We start from the raw sequence: 25,469 nt of genomic DNA, 5'->3' as shown, positions 1-25,469 counted from the left end.
CTTCTAATATTAATTTTAATATTTCCTTATTATTTGAAAAGTGTACCCTTTTGTATCAATTTTGCTTAAAAAAAAAATTACTGATATGAAGTCCAAGTATAACCGATGTGTGAAAACAGATCATGGAAACATGTGCTGTTCAAAAGCACATTGCCCAGGAAATATTGCAATCTATTAAACCCACAACTTGTAATGTATGTCTTAAAGCTTATTCACTGGTTAGGAGGTTAGCAAAGTGAAAACACTGTCAATGTTGCATTACAGGATAGTCACCATGTTGCTTACTAAAATGTCAGGTAGAAATTTTTGAGATGTCAGCTGTCTTCTCTCCTGTATAGACTGCTCTGACATTCAATAAGGTATGAAATGCTGCTCTTTAAATCTCTAATGGATAACATGAAATCACCACTCTAAGTAAACGGGGAAAATGGCAATGCTTTAATAGCTCAAAAGTGCTGTCAGAATCAAGTATGTTATATGCACAGTCAAGTTACAGGTACAGTATTTCATAATGCAAAACAAATGAAATCATTAAAGATATATGTGCTTCAATGTCACTTCAATATTTGAATTCCATTTCCAGAGGAAATGCAAGGCTTCAGATTTTTCTGATAAAATATGTTCTATTGTCAAGCATAGAGTTTTGTATGGCAATATTTAGTAACAGCATATGGGAAAAGACTTAAAAGACCAGCTTGCTTAAAAGAATGGGTCAGCACTACAGAGGTCAATGGAATTTCAACAGGAGTTGATTCAAACTGTAATGCATCATATGAATTGGAAATTAAGAATGAGTTTTTACAGTTTTCCAAAATAAATCTTACATATCAAGAACACTAAGTTGTACAACAGCAAAAACAAAATCCAGTGTTTCATATTTATTCAAGCACGTACAGCAAATTAATTCCTCAAGCTCTATGTGAACAAACACAGCCTAGTTTATGCAAGAGACTTATTTTCAGGGAAAAAAAAAAGCTGTAGACTAGTTACCAACAATACATTACACATAAATGTATTTAGACCTTGAAATGATGGTCAAATCAAACTACGGCAAGTGTAGTTTATCACCCATGTAGATTAATCAGCTTGAGTTTGTTGTTGGGGGGTTTTGGTGTGGTTTGCTGTTGTTGTTGTTGTGTTTGTTGGTTTTTTTAAGTAACAGACATTTAAAAAATAATGATTTACAAAAATACTGATAATGGCTCACATTTCTACCACCTCAATACTTTCTTCTTCTGACCTTTTCTACCATCTCAGCAGTATCTCCAGTAGTTTTTTGAGTAAATACATGCTGCTCAGGTTCCTTTTGCATAAGATCCATTGATAATATTCTCTGACTCAGTTCATTGATACATTTCAAACCGTTTACATCCGAAAGCTTCTGGTTCTGTGAAATGGTTGAAAAGGCTTTTTTAAGGCCCACATCAGTATTGGTGGTTTCTGTTTAGTTTTTTCTGGAAATAGCATGGCTTCAGTTTCAGGGGTAGGAAATCGTACTCTATACACTTCAGGGTAAGATTTCTGAAACTAGAAAAATACATCAATTTAAATGAAGAATTCACTCAAACTTGTAATATTAAAAAAAAAATATTAAAGTTCAACCTCCACCTCTGGAACAGGAAAGTGATTATTTCTCAAATGGACTTTCTATACCACTATATAGAAAATTAGGCAATATTTTCTAATATGGCTTGATTCATCACAGTACCCCTATTCCAAATGATTAAAAAGTTTTAAATCCCCAAGACTACCTACTGTTTTAAATCTCAGTATTTCTCTAGAGGATTATAGGTCTAAGACTTGATAAAACTTTTTAAGTTAAAATTAAGGACTGTGGAAGAATTTTTATTTACTTGCTTGAGCTGCTTCTTCTTATCTTTCACAGATATTTCTTTATTCATTGCAATTTCTTCCAATAAAGCTGCCAGTGGTTCTTGAGAGCCAGTTGCCCTTTGGTACTCAAATTCATCTGTACTGATTTGGTGACAAAATGATGGAGAAGGAAAAGTTGCTTCAGTAACAGCTCCAGCATATTTTATCTGAAAAAAGAGAGTAAAAAAAGAGCGCTATTTTTTCTGCAATAATTTTGCAAAAACTGACTTAATCAAATTGACCATATGAAGTCATTAAGTAGAGAAGATATGGATTAAAGACCCTAAATTGTACATCCTATCTCCTGCACTAAATGATTGAGTTCTAGTAAGTCAAAAAACATGGCACAAAGGAAGCCTGTTTAACTCTAGGAATAAATTTAAAAGTTATTTTTTCAGTAGAAATTAAAGAAGGAAGAACTAAAAAGCAGCTTTGAACAAAGCAAAATATGGTATCAGGAAACAGAAAAAGAGTTATGAAAAAGCTGAGCAAGTAAGGATGTCTCTAAAAGAAAAGCAGAGCATTAAAGGAAACACTTTTTAACCATACACAGTTTTCCTCACTATCACAAACATAGTTTGCCCATTCCATGGGGAAGATAGTGCTGACTAACAGGAAAACATATTTTAGAGTTCTTGTCTCTAAACCATTCAAGATCTGCTTAGTTTAATTTAAATACACAGTTATGGTTGAGTATCAGCAGTCAAAACTAATTAGCTCTTCATAAGCTAGCAGAGACAGAACAAAGTCTTTAAGAACCATCAAACTTCAGAGAAGAAAGGATAAATTTGATCTAGAAGCACAGAGACATAAGAGGCTTTTTTCACTAGATACCTACTTGGACTTTCTGGAGATGTACAACGTGTTCCTCTATAGAAGATTTTAAGGCAGAAGGAACACTTAAGATCTCTTGATAATTGTCCATGAGAAAAGATACTAGTTTAGCAGCAAGCAGTTCATCCAAGTCCATCTCATCCTTTGAGCAGAGGATACAACGGGAAAATGCCTGAACCATCTGAGAAAAAAGAAATCATTATTATATATTTTTCTGTTTGGGGGGTGGGGAGTCAGACTGTGTTTAAAAAGTGATCTTTTAGAAAAAAGATTTTAACAGCACAATACTTACTATACTTCCAACACATCAATTTTAAAAAAAAAAAAAAAAAAAGAGTAAAAAGGGTACTGTGTACAGTGACATTATCTGAGTGGACTGAAGATGGCTCTTGCATCATATACATAATCTAACCCTGACTTTAGACTTAGAATGGCTGAATTACATTTTATTCTCAAGACTTTGTCAAATAGAAACTTCACATAGCTTTTCCAGTTACAGGGCACAAATATTTCAGAGATTTTAAAAATAACACAGGAATTTAATAGAAGTTAAGCACCAGAGGGAAAACTTAATACCATTATTTTGAAATCATCAAACCAAACTGAGGTCTAGCTCACTGTATGTAGTCTCATGATCGAGCATTCAGTTACAAGAGTTTCCTGTCTGTGCACCAGTCACTTGTAACATTAAAAGCACAGAAGGCAATCAAGGTTTTCTGTCAGGTACCATAGACTACACTGCTGAATTAAAACTTAACACAAAATACTTGGACTGTAAATTATTCACTTCCAAAAATAACATTTACATCATAACATAATTATTTTAATCAAAGACCATTTACAGTTAATTAAATTATAACCTTAGCAGTCAAAAATTTAATTACTTTAATCAAATACTATTCATAGTTAATTAAAAACTTAATTGCAGTGGAACAAATTTAGGTTTATGCATGATACTATAGGATATTTATGGATTGGCTCTACAGCTGAGTTTTCTGTTGCCCTTCTTGCAAAAGACTTGAAAATTAACGAAAAGAAATATATGTTTATAGCCAGTCAGAATTGCTAAGTTATGCCTAATAACTTTGTAATAACATGCTATTGCAAACATCAACGATAACTCTACAAGTAGTCCTACAGATAGAGCATTAGCAAAAACTAGGGCTTTGTCAAAATCTGGTTAAAATTACTTTCAGAGATTTCTGTAGTTGAGTGATGAAAAAAAATTAGTACTGACATAAACTGGTAAGAATTTTTTTTTAAATGGCTGAAAACAGGTAAATCAAAACATTCAGCTACATATTTCTAAGTATGACTGAAACAGGCAGTCTGCTTCTTTCACACTGTCTGCAGTGATAAAGAACACCAGAGTCCTCATCTACTATATTTTTTTTTTCTACTCAATAGTGAAATCAGTGGTGATTTAACTTTGCAAGATAAGGAAACCTCCAAATTCTGAGCAAATTCTTCATTTGCTCACAACTTACCAAGAAATCCTAATTTATTCAAATTCAGAGTATCTTTCCACATAGCTATAATAGACAAACTGTTCTTCAAACAAGCAAACTGTATTTTGCATACCCTCTCCAATAAGAAACTTGTATCTGTGCTACTCCAAAACCCTTGTCCAGAACTTTTGCCTTACACGATACGTACCAAGTTTCTGGTCCTCACTGATTCAGAAAGAGGCGGCAAATCATTGTTAAAACTAATTCTCACCATCATCCTCACCAACAGCTGCAGTCTTTTCCGATTTTCTGGCGGCAGCAGGAGACAAGATATCTGAAGAGCTTCTACAGCCTTGCTGTGTTTTTGTAGCAGACCTGGTTTATACAAGATCAGGAGACTGGGAAACATTTCTCAATTATATATTTCCATAACATTTAACATAACATTTCTAAATCTGTCTCCCCAAATTCCTTTCCTGCTCATTCACGACTGCCTTAGAACTCCACTCCCCAAAGAGTCTAGGAAGATATCCCTAGAACTGGCACCTTGTTTAAGTATTTAAAAGACTTCCTTATGATGCATTGGGAGATAATAATAACCATAACCAACAACTCTAGATATTAGTAGACATGAAAAACTACAATGTTTTGGTTCATCCTTTGCTCTTTTATAACCCTCAGCTCTAAACACAACTAAGATGTATGCACAGATGTAGCAACCACATAAAAAAGTTAAGTCTGGGGCAACAATCAGAGAATCTAAACAAAACATGTGTTTATACATCTATGACAACTATGACAATACTGACATATCCCTCACGCCTCTAGAAGTTAAATCTATGACTAATTGTACTTACAAACTCTTGAGAAAACACAGAATGTGAGCATGGCAGAGATATTTGAAGACTGGCCAGGCACAGTACAATCTGGTAGTAGTTTAGGTACCTGTAAAGAGGTCTCACCACCAAAACGTCGTCCTCTTTTGGGTTTCTAAGGCTCAATGAAGGAAGCATCTACTACACATCTGCCTAAATAGCACTAGTTATCAGAACAAAACAGAAGTCAGGAGCAAAATATCTGCATGACTGAAGTCTAACAGTAAATTATCTTAAAAAAGGAACAAGGAAGACAACAAAGAAATACACTCCTTTTTTTTCCATAGGATTATAGAGGTTGGAAGGGATCTCTGGAGATTGTCTAGACCTCTCCCCCTCCTCAAAGCAGGGCCATCTACAGCAAGATGCTCAGGACTATGTCCAGTCAGGTTTTTAATATCTTCAAAGATGGAGATTCCACAGCTTCTCTGGACAACCTCTTCCAGTGTTTGATCACCTTCCAACTAAAAAAAAGCTATTTTCCTATGTATAAACGAAGTTTCCTGTATTTCTGTTCATGCCCATTGCCTCTTGTCCTGTTACTAGATATCACTGACAGAAGTCTGGCGCTCTCTTCTTTAGTCCTCACACATCAGTCTTTTATACACATAAGATCCTCCCTGAGCCTTCTCTCCAGGCTAAACAGTCCCTGCTTTCAACCTCCCCACACATGACAGATGCTCCAAGCCCTTAATAATTTTTGTGGTCCTCCACTGGACCCACTGACTAGTGCTGAGGAAAGATCTCCCTCAACCTGCTGGCGATGGTCTTAATGCAGCTAAGGATGCTGCTGGTCTTCTTTGCCACAAGAACACACTGCTGGCTCATGGTCACATTAGTGCCCACCAGGACTGCCAAGTCCTTCTCAGTAAAGCTGCTTTGAAGTCAGTCATCTGCAGCATAGAATCATACACTGGTGCATGGTGTCATCCTCCCCAAGAGAGGACTTGGCGTTTGCCTTTGTTAAACATTATGAGATTCTTGTTTGCCCATTTCTCCAGCCTGTCAAGGTCCCTCTGCACGGCCCTACAACCCTCTGCTGCATTAACCCGTTTCCCATTTTGTATTATCTGCATGCTTGTTTAGGGCACTCTGTCCTTGTTTAGGACAGTGTCCCACCATCCAGGTCATTAATGAAGTGTTAACCACTACTGGCCCCATTATCAGCCCTGGGGTACTCCCTACAGATTGAGCCCAAACTGGACTTTGTGCCACTGATCACAACCCTCTGAGCCCAGCAATTCGGCTGATTTCTGGTCTACCTCACTGCCCACTTATCTAGCCTGTACTTCCTCAGTTCACCTGTAAGGATGTGATGGGAGACAGTGTTGAAAGCTTTACCACAGTCAACACAAACAGCATGCACTGCTGTCCCCTCATCCACCACGCCAGGCAATTCCACACTGTGTAAAAAGTGAAAGCTGTTTGTTATTAAAAAAAGAACAGAGGAGTGCAGTAGTGAGTAGGGCAGCCAAAACGGACAGTATTCCAAGAAAAGAGTGGTAAAGCACTGTAGTTAATTTCATTTTCAAAGTAAAGCTTTCTCTAATTTCAAAGGAAGATTTGGCAAGCACACCAGTGCATATGTTCAGAAGAGGCCCTGAGGAATAATAATTAACCTTAATAGATTTGTACATAAAGAATCATTATAACCTGTGCAACGAGCAAGTTTAATTTTACCAAGTGAGTAAAATATCTGATGATCACTGACACCTTAGTCCTATTTTCTCAGTTATTCTGAAAACTAATTTCAGCCAATCTCTTGGAAGAGAAGTGCTGTAGACTTTATTCAAAAACAGAAGCAAGTGAGGCATCTTGACACGGTTACACAAGTCACCTATGATTTTTGCAAATATTTCTCAGGTTTTAAGATGGAGCTTTTAGACACGTACAAATCTCATCACGGCTGCCTCAAATGACTAAAAATATCATCTGATAACACTTTCTTTGCTGTTTCCTGAAGTCTTCCACTAAACAGAAAGCTTATCCACTGAAGGAAGAAAGACATCCTATAATCAACTGTGGAAAGCTTGTAATTGCCTGAGGGTAGCAATATAAAAAGTCAAAGACTCAATGACTGAAACCTTGGTTTATAAATGTCTTAAGATTGAGAATTATTGCCAATTTAGCAAGCCATATTCCATTAAAAAAAAAAAAACAAACCACAGAAATGTAACTGCAGACATGGATCTGCTTTTCTGTATTTTGTAAATGCACAACTTGCTAAGCAATTACTGCTTCACAGGCAGCATTCAGTACTAGCATTGACACTTACTACGAAATAGTATTCTGTGGTGCACATTATCCTCTGCATTTACCTACAGCTTCATAATGATCTGTACATTAGCCTCATTGTTAAGACTTAATTACATATTGAGCAGAGCCCAAAACTTTCCCATTTCTCTATCAGCTGAGCCCCCCCAAAATGCCTTCCTCCTCCCTCTCTCCTCCCAACCCCAAGTATCACAGATCAAATCTCAGAAGAGAACCTGAGTGGTTAGAGAAAACCTTGCTACTGAAAACACAGATTAGGCATCTCTGCCTTATATTTACTTGTTTATTTTCTTACTACTGGTTCCAAGTAGTTTGGAGTACAAAAAGGAGGGTTAGGCTTCGCCACAGGTATGCTGAATTGTCGTCTTGAACTCCATCCACTGGCTAAATAGGGAGCATAGTCTTGAATTATAAAAAAGTGGAAAAGACACCAAGGGATCATCTGGCCCAACCCCATCCCCCAGTCAGTCAGAGTGCCTAACTCAGGTATCCCAATTCATCTCACCAAAGCCAAATGCAGCTTTTTAGCCATTCAAATACCTGTGTTAGGTATCTGGAATAGGCTGTTTAGGCAAGACTTCTAGAGAAATGTGACATTTTCAAACATATACAGCCAATACTTTAAAATAAATTGTATAAGTATGAAGATGGAAAACAAACTAAGTAGTTCTTGAAAGCCTGTATTTCCACGATTTTTTTTGTATAAATCTATTTTTGTTAGTAAGAAAGGATTCCATATTAACATCTTATTTTTTTTGTGAATGAGACCACAAAATGATTTTTTGACTTTTTGAAAAATTGCACAATTTCCTTTCATTTCCATATAAACATTGGCATGAATTCTTTCTTTTCATTTTTACATCTGTGAAATACTGTGAAATAAAACTCTTAAAACCCAAAAGATGTGAAATGCAATGGAAAAACAAACAGAAAGAGAGTATGAAAGGAGAGGAAGGATTTTTAAAGATGTTATTATCAAGAATATCTGTGGTCCAAGAAAAAGAAGTCAGAAAAGGAACTGTATTCAGTTTGAAGAAGGATTGTCAACTAACAAAGCATAAAAACACTAAATTCCAGAAATAAAAGTGTTATTCTGAATTCCTTTTTCATCTCAATAGTTTATTAAAAGCAATGCTGTTCCCACTTAAAGACACTCAGAAAAGTGACATACTACAAAGCATACTTACTTTTCAACTCCGTTGTTCTTTTCTGAAATGTAACTATAAAATGTAACCAAATATTTTCACATTTACTGTCTTTCAATGGGCCATTTATAGCTACAGGATAGGTGAATTTAATATAGTGTGAACCCTTACAAAGTTATAGTTAATAACTAAATTATTGTTTCTTTAAAGCACTAGAGTAGTTAATGTGTATTCTGAGTTTAAGCAATGAAGGATTTCAATTTCCTTCAGATGCCATATTGCCAGGGTTAAAAATAGTCCTTATGGCCCTAACCCTTTTTAATCTAGACTTCAGTCAAGCAATTTCTAAAAGCTTCTGTGAGTTTTTAAGACGCTCAGGCATTTGTAAAAAAAGAAAAATCTGTCAAAATCCATCTGTTAGGTGTGGCAGTGCTGAGCAATGAACAGAGGCCTTTAAGGCAAGCAATGGAAGACTTTTGAACTAATGTGATTAAAAAGACACAAGAATAAAACCACCTTGTGATATGAAATAAATTTAAATATTAAACTGTTCTTTATGTAGACTGGACAGGACAGGTCCTCAAGAAACGAGCCGTGATACTATTTCAGTATGGTAAATTAACTCTGGGAAGTTAATTCAAAAGAATAATTTTTTCATTACATCCCAAACTACTTACCTAAAACACTAACAAAAACATCAAAAAAATGAAATGTGAGAAGAGGTTCTTTCATCTGGCCAAAGTACTCCACTATGGTTTTGAAGACATCTCTTTCAAATCCTGAGTATGTAGGCTGCTTCAAATCTGAACAGCTGGGCCCTACAAAGAAGATTAGGAAAAAAAAAAAAAGAGAGAGAAAATTAATTTGCAGACACCAACCAGATCACTATTTTCTATTCCAGCCAATAAAAATGCAATGTCAAGTAGAAAAAAACCCCACACCTAAAACTTAGACTCATTCTTCAAAATATAAGTGAAATTGTATTGATCTGTTGAATTGATCTATTTCCAATAGGTTTAGTGAAAACACATAGTAGAGGAAAAATATGAATAGAAGAGTTAAACGCTTATATATTTCATTGAAATAAGCTGCACTGGCAGGAGAATATATGCTGGTTGATCTTTCCCAACTTTGTTTAAAACAATGATCAGAAAAAATACTGACTGTGAATATAAAAAGGATTTGATAAAGCAGTAAAGACACAGTCAGTTCAATTGATTTTTACAGGGGTGAGGTGGTTTGGGTTTTTATTTTTCCCTCCTGAATTTACTTACAATTTGCTAGACATTTCATTGCTGATAATATCCAGTGAGGTAGTTCCTCTGCATAGGGGAGAAACAGAAATTAAAAGGAGAAAAAAACTGAGAAAAATGTTAAACTCTAAGATAAAAGCAAAGCTGAAAATTCTTTAAGAAGTTCCTCCTATATAGTAGATCGACTGATTGCAAAGGCAGGCTATACCTTAATGTAGGATCTAGCTTGAATTACATCTATACTTCAGTACCTCCAGTACTCAATACCAACCAGTTATGCCCACTGCTCCTCCAACTCAATCAGCAAAATAGATCATATTGCAAATCCCTAACCTGCCCTGCAAATATCAGCCAAACTAGTTCAAGCTACACCTTCACTAGTGCATTACAGTGAAGTGTTTACTTTGCACTGAAGATGATGAAAAGCACTCAGACATTCAGTTCTGTCATCGCTGCAAGGAGGAAATTAATATCTTGAGGTGCTCCAATTGCCTTTAAAATGAACATGTATATGCTCTGGAGGAGGTTTCATTCACAAACCAAACCAGGTTCCAATCTCATATTTCACTTCTCTACAAAACTTGTGGAAAACATGGTGGCAATAATATTGTAAATGATATATCACAGCAGCAAAGATGCCTCACTTTCTCCCTGATGTGCAAAGCAGTTTAAACTTGGTACTAGTTTCAAAACACATTGACTGAAAACTCAAAACTGAGAAATTTTAAGCATCTCTTAGTGTACGTTTTGATTCTTTCCCAAGTTTTAATACACATTTCCTTCATGTAAATGCTCCAGTTCAGGCAGTTAAGGGCTGGGTTGACAAAGCCAGCTTGAAGTGAATGATATTGCTGTCTTTATAAATGAAAAGTTGCTGATTTTTCACCTTCACCTTTCAACCCTGCTAAAGCAGGAATACATTTAAGAGAGTAAATATGGAATAAATACTGCTTACTATTGAGATGTCAGAGGACAACAATGGCATACTTTGTAAAAACTCTAGTATAGATGTGGTCATACAAGTATAAAGATGCTACATGTTAGTATAGATTAGAACTAATACTTTTTTTATACTAGTAAACTACAATATAAAAAACTTAAATGAAAACTTCTAAAATACTCACTTGATTTGTCTTCCAAAGTAACAATGCCTTGCTTATTGACATTGTATGCATTTTGGACTATGTGCTTTGAATTCACAAGTTTGGGGTCTAACACTTCGTCCAGAGAATCCAAACCCAAGACCTTTTGTAATCTGTAAAAATACACAAACACATAGTTCATAGATCATCTAATCCAAAAAAGGCAAACATGTAGTATTAGGAGAGATATGATTCTGAAAAACAGACCTCTCCATTTCATAGAAACACAGAATATCTCACATTGGAAGGGACCCATAAGGATCATCAAGTCCAGCTCCCTGCTCCTCACAGGACTACCTAAAACTAAACCATACGACTAAGAGTGTCATCCAGATGCCCCTTGAACTCTGACAGGCTTGGTGCTGTGACCACTTCCCTGGGGAGCCTGTTCCAATGACCGACCACCCTCACGGTGAAGAGGCTTTTCCTAATGTCCAGTCTGAACTTCCCCTGACACAGCTTCATTTCATTTCCTCGTGTCCTATCATTCGTCACCAGAGAGAAGAGATAAGTACCTCCCCTGCCGCTGCCTGCTTTGAGGAAGTTGTAGGCTGAGATGAGATCACCCCTTAGCTTTCTTTCTCCAAGCTGAACAAACCAAGTGACCTCAGCCACTCCTCCTAAGTCTTGCCCTTGAGGTGTTTCACCATCTTTGCCGCCCTCCTCTGCACACACTGTAATAGTTTGATGTCCTTATACTGAGGTGCCCGAAACTGCACACAGTACTTGAGGTGGTGCCACACCAGTACAGTGTAGAGTGGGACAATCCTCCCTTGATCAGCTAGCTATGCTGCACCCCAGGACATGGTTGGCCTTTTTGGCTGCCAGGGCACACTGTTGACTCATACTCAACTTGCCATCAACCTGAACCCCCAGACCTCTTTCTGTAGGGCTGCTCTCTAGCCTCTCATCCCCCAATTTGTACTTAAAACCAGGGTTACCCCATCCCAGGTGCAGAATTCAGCACTTGCTCTTGTTAAATTTCACATGGTTGGTGATTGCCCAGCTCTCTAGTCTATCCAGATCTCTCTGTAAGGCCTTTCTACCCTCAAGGGAGTCCACAGCTTCTCCTAATTTACTATTGTGGGCAAACTTAATGTGCATTTGATTCCTGCATCCAGATAATTTTTAAAACATTAAAGAGCGCTGGCCCCAAAATTGAGCCCTGGGGAATGCCACTGGTGACTGGCCAACTGCCTGATGTAACCCCATTTACTATAACCCTCTGAGCCTGACCTGTCAGCCAGCTGCCCACCCAATATGTTATGGACTTGTCTAGCTGTGTGCTGGACAGTTCATCTAGAAGGATACTGGGGGATAGAGTGTAAAATCTTTGCTAAAATCCCAAACCACCACATCTACTGGCTTCTCAACTAGATGGGTGACCTTGTCATGAAAGGAAATTAAGTTGGTTAAGCAGGGCTTTCCCCTCTGAACCCTTGCTGGCTGTGACCAATGACTGCATTGCCTCTCAAGTATTTTTCAATAAGTCCCAGAATAACCTTCTCCATAATTTTACCAGGCAGTGAAGTGAGGCTGACAGACCTGTAGTTACCAGGGTCTTCCTTCTTACCCTTTCTGAAAATTGGGACATTTGCCAGCTTCCAGTCAACTGGGACCTCTCCAGACTCCCAAGACCATTGAAAAAATAATGGAGAGAGGTCCCGCAATGACATCAGTCAGCTTTTTCAGTACCCTGGGATGAATCCCATTGGGCCCCACAGATTTATGTACATCCAGCTGGAGCAGCAAGTCTTGAACAAGTTCGGGTCAGCTGGGAGTTTATCATCCCCCCAGTCACAGTCTTCCAACACAGGGCTCCGGGGCCCATCATCAGTGTTGAAGACAGAAGCGAAGAAGGCCTTAAACATCTCCGCTTTGTCTACATCCCTAGTTGTGAGGTGACTGACTTTGTCAAGCAATGGACCAATGTTATCGCTGATTCTCCTTTTGCTATTAACGTATTTAAAAAAGCCCTTTTTGTTCTCCTTCACCATGCTGGCCAGCTTGAACTCTAATTGAACTTTGGCCACATGAATTTTCTCCCTACAGTGGCAAGCAGCATCTCTGTAGTGCTCCCATGTCATCTGTCCTTGCTTCCAAGGTCTATACACTTCCCTTTTCTGCCTAAGGTCTAGAAGTTCTCTACCTAGCCAAGCCAGCCTTCTGCCCCACTTGCTTGACTTCCAACACTTTGGAATTGCCTGCTCCTGCGCTCTTAAGAGATGGCTCTTAAAAAGTGACCAGCATTCATGGACCCCAATATCTTCAAAAGCAGATTCCCAGGGGACTTCACTAACTAGCTCCTTCAGCAGCCCAAAGTCTGCACTCCCCATATCCAAGGTTGAAGTTTTGCTGGCAGTTTTTCTCTTATCACCAATGATTTGAAACTCAACTACGTCATGGTCACTGTGACCAAGACAGCCACCAATCACTACTTCACCCACAAGTCCCTCTGTTTACAAACAAAAAAATCTGGGGGGACACTTACCTAGTCAGCTCCCTTAGTACCTGCACCATGAAATAATCTTCAACATGCTTCAGAAATTTCCTGGACCTCTTTGTGTCCACTGTATGATATTCCCAGCTGATGTCTGGGAAGTTAAAATCACCCATAAGGACAAGGGCATTTGGTCTAGAGACATCCCTTAATTCCTTGTAGAATAAGTAATTGGTTTCATCGTTCTGGCTGGGTGGTCAATAGTTGACTCCCACAACAACATCCACTTTATTTGCTTTCCCCTTCATCCTTACCCAGAGGCTCTCAACTGTGTCATCACCAACTGTAGGTGCCATACAGCCCAACCGCTCCCTTACATATAGTGGCACCGTGCCACCTCGCCTGCCCTGCCTATCCCTCCTGAAGACCCTATAACCATCCATCATGGCACCCCAGTCACAGGACTCATCCCATCAGGTTTTGTTTGTGCCAATGATGTCCCCATAGCTCTGGGACTGGGCCAAAGCTTCTAGCTCCTCATGTTTATTCCTCATGCTGCACACATTAGTATAAAGATATTTCAAATGCGCTCCAGTGTACTCAGCACATTGTGGAGCAGACTGAAGGACCTCGCTAGCACACCGTCCCTCAAACATTGGTCTGTCTCCCTCAGGCTTATGTCTAGCAAGCCTGGTTTTATCCCTTTCCCCCTTCAAATCTAGTTTAAAGTTCTTTCAATGAGCCCTGCTAACTCCTGTGCAAAGATCCTTTTCCCCCTTTGAGACAGGTGTGCCCCATCTGTCACCAGCAGGCCTGGTGTCTTGTAGACCAACTCATGATTAAAACAAAAACAAAATTCTGCCTGTGACACCAGTTTCAGAGCCAGGTACTGCTTTGCTGGCTGTTCTTGTTTCTTTCCACGTGATTCCCTGCAACTGGAAAGATAGAGGATAACACTACTTGTGCTCCTGATCCCTTAACCAGTCATCCCAAGGCCCTGAAGTCTCTCTTGATTGCTCTTGGATTTCCTATTGCGACTTCATTGCTGCCTACCTGAAAAAATTAATAATAGATAATAATCCAAGGGCCATACCAGAGTAGGAAGTTTTCTCTTCACATCTTTAACCTGGGCCCCAGGGAGGCAGCAGACTTCCCTAAGAATTGGGTCTGGTCTGCATATTAGGCCTTCTGTTCCCTTTAGAAGAGAGTCTCCTATGACAATGATGCATCTTTTTTTCTTTATGGAAGCGGTTTTGATGCAGGGTGTAAGCCGACTTAACCTTGGTGACACTTCAGACCTAGATGAACCCTCGTCCTCGTCATTGTTTGGTTCAACTTGCAGAGCCTCGTACCTGTTATGCAAGGGGACCTGGGAAGGTGGGGTAGTCACGGAGGAGACATGCTTCCTGCGCCAGACAGGAACTTGTCACCATTGCCTCCTGTGCCTTAACTCACTATGTTCAGCCAGGCGGAGAAAGGATAGGGAACCCTCCATGTCATATGAACTGTCTAGCTGACAGGTCTGTCCCAGGGAAGGTAGAGTGCGGATCCAGTAGTCTGTCTCTCTCTCACACTCCCTGATACTCCTCAACCCACTTACATCCTCACGGAGCTCTGTCACTAAGCAGAGGAGTTCCTCTACCTGGGCGCACCTCCCACAGGTGTGCTCACTGCTGCCATCCGGTACTGACAGAGTAGGGCACACCCTGCAGCCTGGCACCTGGGTGGCATCGTGTTCCCACTGGAGCTCTGTCTGGGAAGCTGTGTCAGTCGTAGCAGGTGCACAGCTTAGAGAGGCCACGGCTTTCTACTGGGTGGATACCATTGCTCCCTAGTTGAGCTAGCAGAGCTACAGTTCCCTCCCTGTGCACCCATCCATTCAAACTGCCATGCAAACTGCCCCACCATGCCCTGTTTGCCCACCCTGTTCGCGGTACTCCTGGTCGCCATTACTCCCCAGGGGCTTCTCTCATAGCTGGGGGGGCTTTGGCCATCCTTGCTCCTGGCCCCGGCCAGGTCCCGTCAGCTGCTGTGGCACAAGCTGCAGGCTCCCAGTGGGTCTCTCGGCTCCCCTGAGGTTTCCCTGGTTGAGGAAACCCCCTGCGCACCGTGTTAGATTGCTGTGCTGCGAATCGTGCCAGCACCGGAGCTGCTCACCTCAGCATCAATTTTATTACATGGAGATGATGTGCTAGGTTTAGATGAAAGTAATCATTAGTAAGGCCTCAACTCTGCTGTAAAAATAGCTAAATTATATATTTTTTTTCTCCTGCATAAATAGTCTAAACCAATGCCTTTAACTTTGCATAGGATATTCCTCCTGGAAATAATAAAAAACATCTGAATCTCAAAGCCTTTAGCACTCAATTAGCTACTCCACTTCTTATCTCATACAAAGTACTGTACTTGCCATTGAAAGGTTTCATGGTACTGTGCTTCCACAGAAGTGCTTCTATTTCATAGCAACAAGAAAAAAAGAGAAAAACTGAGGAAAAAAGTGATTAAACAAGACAAAGCCCACACAACAAAAGGACTTGTATAACACAACAGGAAAAAGTCAAAAGGTATTAAGCACAACAAAGTTTCTTTGCAAACTTTATTTGCTGAATTCATTAGACAAATAACAAGCGATATAGTTAGTCTAGCCACTATGGCTTTGATGGCAGCGATGAAAAGTGAGTGGGTGAAATTACAGGCATTACCAGAGAAGACAGACAAGACTATTACCTACTACAGAGTTTTACTTTAACAGCAAATGAGTCACAAGTATACTCACTGTGACAAAGTCATGGATTTCCATATCTCTTCTATATTTGTTTGTGTTAGCTCTCTGCGGAATACAAGTTTGCATGCTGGTACTTCCCCTATAGCTATACTGTGTCGCTTGTACCACATCTCAGAGTTCTGAAATCAGACAAAAAGACTCCTCATTAACTGGTGACTTTTCAAGTATTAAACATTATAATACATTTATAGTACAGCATGCTCCCTATTACAAGTATTTTAAATATTCCTAACTCCCAGTAAAGTCTCCAGGATGGAAGTGAGTGTTTAGGTTTCACAGACACGCAGCACCTTTTCTCAGTTACGTAACTTGTCCAAAGCTGAAAAATTATGTGTGTCAAAATAGCCATTAAAGTCAGGAGTCAATAGCCTTTAGTCCTGTGTTCAGATCCTCTCCAAGATTAAAATCAGTTCAGCTCACTTGTTTTCAACTGCCACTCCAAGATTAAACATCTGCTTATGGAAAAATTATTGGAGAATTATTAGATGAGATATCAAAGACTGATATTCATCCTTGTTCAGCCTTTACTGATCACAGCTAAACATTAAGTTCATTAGCAGGTTCTATACATGAAGAAAATAGCTACAGCTGAAGACACCCATCAGATCTAGTCCACCATTATAACAGAATAAAGCAGAGAATGCAAGAGACTACTATCCTTTACTCAACCTTCACGTCCAAGCTCGATGCTTGAAGATTGTCATCAATGTGTCGATGGGTGGACATACAATACAGTTCATGTCAGGAGTGTACTTTTCAAGGCAAACCTCCCAATCATTCCCAGTTCTTTGAATTACATCACAGAGCCGCCCTAAAGCACATTAACAGTATTCCTTGTGATCACAACCAAATGATGAAATGCACTCCAGGAATGCACTTTAATTACTCCAAGCACTAATCGTCTGTCATTCCGTGACACTAGACTAGAGTAGTTTGAAACAAGTAGCACCCTCTGAAATTAGTGTCTGGTCTTCCACATCAGTGTTTCACAACACAGACCCATGCCCATCAATCCACACACAGACAGTAAGTGCTCTGATTGATGCTGGAGCAGTTTAAGGTGCCACCACTTTCAGCTACCTATCTACTTCACCATTGCAGTGGAAGCTACACCTTTCCATAAAAGAGCCAGCAGAAAGCAGCTTATTCCTTTGCCTCAGTTACTTCAACTTATGGTACACTGTACTAACCAAAACTACCAATGAAAGAGATTTTGAGCTATGCCAGACTGTTTGCTGTCGCATCTGATTCAGATGTATATAGGCAGTGTTTTGCTAACTCCTATCAGGCCAGGATTCTTGGATGGAAATTTAGAGCAGACAGTTGGAGGCTGTAACAAGTCAAAATTGCAGCAGATACTTGCTCAGTAACTAAAATATTCTATTCTCTTTACTTGTCTTTGGCATTATCTTTTCTTTTTTCCCTCTTAATCTTCTATCTACTATTGAAGTTCTAAGGACTATGTTTTTCCTCTTCAGAAGCCTGCTGTACATGAAAGGTGCTCTTGATCTGCACATAAGTAATTGGATTACAAATACGGAATAACCATTCATTCAGGACCTCTAGATGTCCAGAAAAACAGTAAGAGCTACTTTTCCAGACTGTTGATCACCAAGAAATCCAAGGCTAGTGTCCTGCACTGATGAGCATTAATGAAAAGGCCAAAATTATCAAAGAAGTCCCTAGAGTTCACAAAATACGAGAACACTCACAGAGAAGATACACTGGAGAAAGGGTTTAGAATATACATAACTCCAGAAGCCTAGGCTTTTAAGATGTCCAGGTGGCAAGAGTTGATACAATTTTGTTTTACTAATAAAAGCAACAGTTTTTTCAACAACTTTACAAAGGCTGGATCAATCCAGGTAACTATGTGGCAAGATTCTCCAAGCTCACAAAGGATAACAATGAAATCAAGACCGCTTCTCCTTAGCCACAATATATTCCTTATGAAAAAGGAAATTGAATCACTGACATCCTCATAGCAGCTAGGAAAGCAGTAATACTGTATCTATTCTTCTACATGAAATGTCTGAATAAGAGTTACAGTGTAAGTGACAGTAAAGTAACTATTTTTGTTTTGTAGTATAGTAAATGCCCTATTGGAATTTGAGCAAACTGGAATGCAAGCATACTGGCAAATACAGCCATGCTGAACTTAGGATGCTCAGGACTGAGCATCTGTAGCAGTAAGAACGCTCAAAAGTCAACATCCAGCCAACAAATCATTAAGAACAACTTTACTTCACATAAGTTTAAAATAGAAGTATTTTGCATTTAATTTTGTAACCAAGTATTTTGTGCCACAACAAAGAGAGCATTAGTTCAGTTTTGCTTTCCAAATATGCTTATGGCTGGGGAAATGAAAACTGGATATCTTACCATTGTGACTGATTTCACTGGGATGTGATCTTGGGAAGTGCCAGCCTTCGGTTCATTCCAGTCTGGAAATTTAATTACTTCCTTTCCACATGAAGGTTTCTTTGGATATGGCTTCAGCGGTGAAGAAGGAGGAAATCTACAATTAGAGAATATTTTTAATGCCTCTGAACTCCACCCTACTCCATAATCACCACTGCAAAACTGGTGTAGGCCTTCACATGCAAAAATACAAAAAATGCCTTGGATGTTCACAGTGTGACTTAGTTGCCTGAAGACTGGTGTTGGGTGACACATAAAACATCCTAAAGTGTCTTGTTCGGCCTCTATCTGCTGCTCCAGAACAGTTCAGGTCCTTCGTACCTCCCATGACATAGCTGAGCCATGGGTGACTGTCTGATATCCCAGAGCATCTCAAGTAGCACCGGCTGCCTATGTATAGACAACTGACTCAGGTCTTCACCAGAAGATGTTGATTCTGCTGAAAAAGCTGTGGGTAGAGTTTCCCCATGCCAAGTGCACTGCTAGCATGCATCTCCTAAAGCAAAGCTATATAACTAAGTCACATGACTAATGCTTGGATTTAGTGTGCACGCAAGTGTCCACACGAAGTTTTGTCAACATTACCATGTACTTCTGTGTTTACATGTTTTCTGTGCGAAGATCATATCCTGCAGTTCTTTTCTGGAGTCTTTTTCCAGCTGGTTGTGCAGGAAACTCATTCACTTTTTAAGGCATTTCAAGAAGTGCTTTGAAGAAATTAGCAGAAATAAACCCTAAGCTAGACCTTGCAGAAAACAGGGAGAACAAACTATCCCAGATCACAGTCAGCTCAGTCACATCTCCAGCTTGACCAGTATTAAACTACTGCCAAACCTAGGTCAGAGCATATACAAAGGAGTTAATGGCAGCACATCAGAAAGACAAATCAGTTTGATGGCAACTTGTCATCAGACTGGCCCACATCAGATCTTGTTTACCTACACTCCTAGGTTTTAGATGCTGAGATTCCTCATGCTTCAAGAAATTGCTTCAGTCTCACTTACTCTTTTAATCAGAATGTAAAAGACAGTTAAGTCTGTGACCATGCAACAAGAGCTTGTACACTGCTGGGTAGCATGCGTTTATATCCTACCAAAATGATTCTCATGCTCAAGAAATCCTCAAGATTTCTCTAAAATTTCACCCCATACTCTCAAGGCAATTCCAGCATTTAATTAGTTTTCAAATTTGTTTTGTACTGCAGTCTTGTTAGTCCAGTAGTGTTACACTGCATGGCTTAAACACATTGCAGTTTTGACCACACACACTGAGCCCATTTGGCATATTCCACAACGCTCTTCAACAGAGTATCTGCAACACAGAGAGAAATCACTTCCTTCGGACAAACCCTGAGGAGAAGTAATAAGCACCTCGCACTAATCCTGCGATACTTTTTAAAGTAACCCAGATTACATTGCAGATGTTCAGCTGTTGAATGTTCTCAACTATTTTTCAGCTATTCATTATTTCTTAGAGTTTATTGTTAAAACACCTGCAGCCTTTTTTTCTTTGCCTTACAGTATTCTCAACAGTTCCCTGTTTCCCCTCCAGTTCACCACAATTTTTAGCTTTATGTCATTTGCTGCCCTGATTCTCAACGAACCAGTAAATGAATGAGTTCTTACAAGCAGAAAAAGGAGGGGCATTCCCCTTTTTCAGGTAGCATTACAGCAAGATTGAGATAGAGCCAAGTTTTTGGATTAACAACGAAAAGCTTCTGATTTTATGATGAACAGAATAATGTTACCTAAAGCTCGCAACTGAGGAGGATTTCAAGGCTGACATGTCAAGATGAGCATGGTTCACAGCCAGCAGCACTAGTTTTAGTTTATACAAGGAAGAAATAGAGATACCTGTTTGTGTCCAGGGCAATGGATAGACAACAGGGTCAATAATATTGGTATCAATGGCATAACAAGTACCACAGCTGAATTCCCAGAAATTTACTAGCAATGCAAGGGTACTAACACTTCTGCTTTTAATACAATTGCTTCGATTCCAAAAAATGCAAAGCCTGACAGTTTCCAAAACTGTAACTTCTCATTCATTATCGTAGACTATACTGAGCCAGTAAGTCCGGACACACAGGCAGTCTTTGCTATTTTTAGAAGCCACGCTACTTCTCACTTTCACATTTAATACTTGCCTAATACTCTCAGGCAAATCAACATTTGGCAATGTCTCTTTTGCATGCTCTGTGGAGTGAAAAAGAGCAGACAACTACACTTACATGTGAAGTTAATGAATGACACAGCTATGCATCACAGCGTGCAGTTACAGTAAATTAAGACAGGAATTCACAGGAAAAGGTATGAAGCATATCAAGGTTTCCAGAGTAAGCACTGTCAGTGGAATTAAAAGCGACTTGTACTGCTACCTGTATCAACACGGTGAGAAACGTATTTACAACGTAGTATTAGCAAAGTCCACCAGATGGAGCTGACAGGACATGAAATACGTGAATAAAGGCAGGCTGGAAAACCGATGTTTTGCTCCATGTACAGGATAAAAGCATGTTTTAATACTTAAAGCCCGAACACCAAAACCATGAGTAGCATACAGTTTATTTATGCACCAAGCCCGGTGGGAAAAAGCTGGCTCCAATTCAAGATGCATGAAAATTATGCAGTTTTAGTAAAAAACCTGTTCAATTAGGAACTTCGTTTTTTGAATGGGAGGTGAGGACAGAAGATAATTAAGATAGCTATAACAGAAGAGCTCTCTTGTCTGATAGCAGATCATTAGGCAGAACACATAGAAAGTGAAAAGCACAGAAATATTTCACCCAACCAATTTCCACAGCCTGCAGCTCAGGAAAGTCATGGCTGAAAATACAAAGGGGGAAAGAACAAAATAATTTGAATGTGTCACGATGACAATGCAAAACAAACAAACAAAAAACCCACCACCACACAAACACAACAAACCCAAACCAAAGAGATATAGCATACCAGTGGTTACCAAAACCCGTGTTTAATCTTTTGACAGAGTTGCAATGCCCAGAAAGAAAGGAGACAAAGTACTTAACACCTATGGCACCAGTGAAAAAAACTGCAGGTAGTGCTGTACTAAAAAGAATAGACAGAGCAGGACTGGGCTAGGAACATACCAAACCAATAACACACCTACCACCATATGCTGTACCAACACCTAACTGTTTTTCTAACTGTTTAAACAAGTAAAAAGCCCACTCCACACCACTCTTTTACATTTAACCTCCTCCAGGCCGAAGTCAAGACCTAAGATCCTCTGAAGCTATTCCTGTCTTCCATGCCTGTTTTCCAATCTGAACTAGTCGACGACTAGGTAAACTATCACAGTATCTTGCCCTTCTACAGCAGCCATAAGCAGACAGCCAGAGAAGAATTCAAGAACAGGACAAGCATACATAATACTTCCCCAGCATCCTTTCCCAGCCTTCAGCTGTGTTCGGCTCAGACTACAGAGACACATATTGTTTTGAGATAATTCACAACAGACTTTCTTGGGTGAGCTTCTCAAAATATTTTCAGATACAAGACCTTTGATACACTAAGTCCTCCGAATTTGAGTCCCAAATTCTAAAATTTAACATTTTCCTTGATTAATTGTTATATGGAATTTCCCTTTACAGAGCTAACTTTGGAGAGAACATTCATTTTTTTACTCGCCCCAAATTACCTAAAATTTCTTCCATTAAAGCTGATTGAAATTGGTTTGAATGTTTAACTTTTTTGGCAGGGAAGCTGTAGCATTCAGTATCGTTGCCTTCAGAAGGCAGGCTAAAAAACAACTACTACTTTTACTGAAAGATACCATGCAGTATCATAAAGAATGAGTTGAATTTGTGCTAATTTGTTGCTGGAATTAAGCACAAATCTGATCCAATGTGACTGCAAATTAACTGAACTGCAGTGAAACAAGTTTAACATAAGCCACGGTTCTTTTATAAGAAAGTATCTTGACACAAGTTTGTTTATGACAAAGTAAAAGAATTACATCACATGTACCTCCTACTTTTAAAGTACTCCATATTAAAAAATAAAATTAGGAGAGTAATGAACAACTTCACTTACATCATAGGTATTCAGACTAGGCAGCAAAAAAGCTTAGGCACACTCTACAAACAAACCAGTTAAGATCATAGAGCAAAATGAAAAATTTACTTCATCCACATCAAGTGGAAATTCAGTATTACATACATTTTCCCAAAAATAATATTAAGAAATCATTACCAAAAAATTAATACATAATCTTTATTTAAGTATATAATAGGTAGAGTAAGTAGAAACATATCATTATTGCTGGCCTATTTTCTCTATTGCTCTGCATAAAGAGAGTTCCCATTTCCTCAGAAGAAGACTGACCATGATATAAGTTACATATCCATACTTAAGGCAATGGTCATTTTTACATTACTTTTTCATTGAACAGGACACTACAAGATGGTACAAATTCAGAACCTGCAACTTCTGGACACCCAAACCTTAACTGAGGCCACAAGAGGTCAAAGAACCATTAATGCTAAGCTTTCATTACAAGGAAAATTCTTTTCCTCTGTGAACAAGCCACCAGCTGAGAGGGTAAACCAGCATAAGTAAGCAAACATCCTTGAGGATGAGAGAATAAAACTTCATCTCTCTTAAGACAATTTCAATCTACAACCCAAGGAGTATAGAAAAAGGTTACATCGTGAATGACTTAAATTCAGAAGGCCTTTCTCTTGTCTTAGGAGGAGTAGAAACAGCAGCCGAAATAGTGAGGGGGTTGGGGGAGAGAGAGGACAACTGCAGTTGGATGCTCAGTGGTATCCTCACTTCCATCCATGTCTTCCTGATATGGACTCTTCCAACACTGACAGACCTGATGTCTAGCAAAAGCTTTTGTTAGTGTTCATAGAATGTAATTGAGTAAAAGTGCCCTTCAAAAATATTTTAAAAAACCAAGCAAAAAAAAAAAAAAACTCAAAGCAAGCCAAACATTAAATCATGACAGTTGCCTATCACTAAAGAAAATAAAGTCTTTAAAAGGAAGGGGGGGAAGACACATAAACACCTTTTCAAAAGCATTCTACAAAAACATTTGTAAGACCAATGCACAAGAGTCATTACTCCCTGTTTCCAACACCCCAAATTTTTCAGTCACCGTATATAGGTTTACCTATATAAATGGCCATCATCTTGAAAGTCCTCTTTGCCCCATCTTCCTTTAATATCTTCAATAACGTGATTTTTCAGGAATTTTTTAAGAAGCTTAACCGTTTGATTGCGAGTCACTTCTGGGCCAAAGTTTTGATTAGAGCCAAGCAGTTCATGTAAACAGTCCACTGCCTCCGAGGCTTTGAAGCAACGCTCGTAGCTTTTGAAGTGACACCGATGCTTCCGTAAAGGCATCCCAGCACGAAAAAGTTCTATTATCTCGTTCCACTAGGGAAGAAGAACAAAGCAAACCATTACTGGAGCTCTTCCCCTTGAAGCGTTTTAGTCGTACAAAGCGAGATCAGAATGCAGCCAGATCTTAATGCAGAACTACGTACTTTTTTGATCACTTGGCGTTTACGAGCACACCAAAACCTAAAACAATGATTTAAATAGTTGAGGTCTGAGAACGAACACCAGGTTTCGGAAGCTGAAAGATCTAGAGCCCCATACTACCTACGGCTCTACAGATACAGCTTTCACCTCCCCCGGGCTTTTAACCTGACAAAAGGCTGGACTAACGCTCCGCTCCAGCCGCCCCGCACACGCTCAGCGTGGGGAGCACCAACACCCGGACGGCGTTGGGGGCCGCCCCGCTGGCTCCCGACGGGGGACGGGCTGCCGGGGACGGGCCCAGGGACCGCCCGGGACGACGGCGCTCGGCCGTCAGGCCGCAGAGGCCTGGACAGCGGGGCAGGCCTGGGCGGCCAGGCCGCCTCAAGGCAGCCGGCCGGTACCCAGGAGAGCCGCCGTCGGGCCCGGAGGCCTCACCCGGAGTAGGTAAGGCTACGGAAGGGGCAAAGGCGGGGTCGGAGCACCCCAGCCCGGGGCGGGGGCACTCACCAGCCGGGTGGCGCGGTAGGGCCCGGGCCCGACGAGCCTCGGCTCCATGGACGCGGCCGGCCCTCGCCGTCTCCACGGAAACCGGCAGCCCCACGCGCCGCGCCCGCCGACCGTTTGAATCCGAGCCCGAGAGGCGCCGCCTTCACCTATTGGGCGGCGGCGGCCGCACGTGACGGGCCCGCGCCGCCCTTGATTGGCGGGGTGGGGGGGGCCGCCGCCGCGCCCCGCCGCCAGCCCTCCCCTTGGCCGGCCACGGCGGGGGGGGGGGGAAGGCCCGCCTGCCCCCAGGCGCACCCCCGGGCTCTTCCCCTCTGCCCTTCCGCGGGCTCGGGTGCCGTGCCGCTGACAGACCTCCACGCGAGCCCACGGTCCTCGGCCGGAGGGCGGGCCGTGGGACGACGGGCGGCAGGGAGGAACGCCGCGGGGCGCGACTAGGCCCGGGAGGAGTACCGGCGGGGAGAGCGGACTCCGCCCGGGCAGGCAGAGCGAGAAGGTCTCGTCTCCGCCGGGGCATTTTGGCTTCCCGGAGACACCTGACGTAATTTTTAAAAGCGAACATTCACTACGTGGTGTTGTTCGTACTTCCTCAGTCAGGTCAGGGGCTCAGGCTTAGGTTTGGAGAACCGTCAAACCACATCTGTGAAATATTGATGAAGAGAATACAACCTTTTCATTAATTTACCCCCCCCCCCAAAAAAAAAACACCAAAACCCCCACAACAAACCCAACCAAAACAACAAAAAAAACCCCAAACCCACTCCAATTTTCAGGACTCGATTTCTTAGGAGAGCAGTAGCTATTAATACTAGTGCTTCTCCTCCACCAAATCCAAGGAACACAAAATTTCAGCACCATTCCCCTCATTAACAGTAAGCATTCACTGTAACCTTAATGATTTTGCTGACTTGCGCTCTCCTCTTTCTAGCATAACTCAAATGTATAATGCACTTCAGCATGTAA

General features: G+C 40.5%; 1 protein-coding gene across 1 annotated transcript; it reads right to left on the bottom strand.

The window, feature by feature from the left end:
* Positions 1-207: 207 nt before the first annotated feature.
* DEPDC1B (DEP domain containing 1B) lies at positions 208-24,606 on the bottom strand. The gene is made up of 11 exons (XM_052778891.1): positions 24,510-24,606; positions 23,629-23,894; positions 18,451-18,586; positions 16,060-16,187; positions 10,826-10,956; positions 9,723-9,770; positions 9,126-9,266; positions 4,363-4,529; positions 2,711-2,887; positions 1,854-2,039; positions 208-1,527 (listed from the first exon to the last, which is right to left on the bottom strand). The coding sequence occupies exons 1-11, from the start codon at positions 24,555-24,557 to the stop codon at positions 1,366-1,368; spliced, it is 1,590 nt and encodes a 529-aa protein (XP_052634851.1). The 5' UTR covers positions 24,558-24,606; the 3' UTR covers positions 208-1,365.
* Positions 24,607-25,469: the final 863 nt, after the last annotated feature.

Source organism: Harpia harpyja, chromosome Z (assembly GCF_026419915.1).
Source record: "Harpia harpyja isolate bHarHar1 chromosome Z, bHarHar1 primary haplotype, whole genome shotgun sequence".
In the NCBI taxonomy this organism is placed as follows: Eukaryota; Metazoa; Chordata; class Aves; order Accipitriformes; family Accipitridae; genus Harpia; species Harpia harpyja.
The sequence above is the reverse complement of the archived record's forward strand: the minus strand, read 5'-3'. Positions and strand labels throughout refer to the sequence as shown.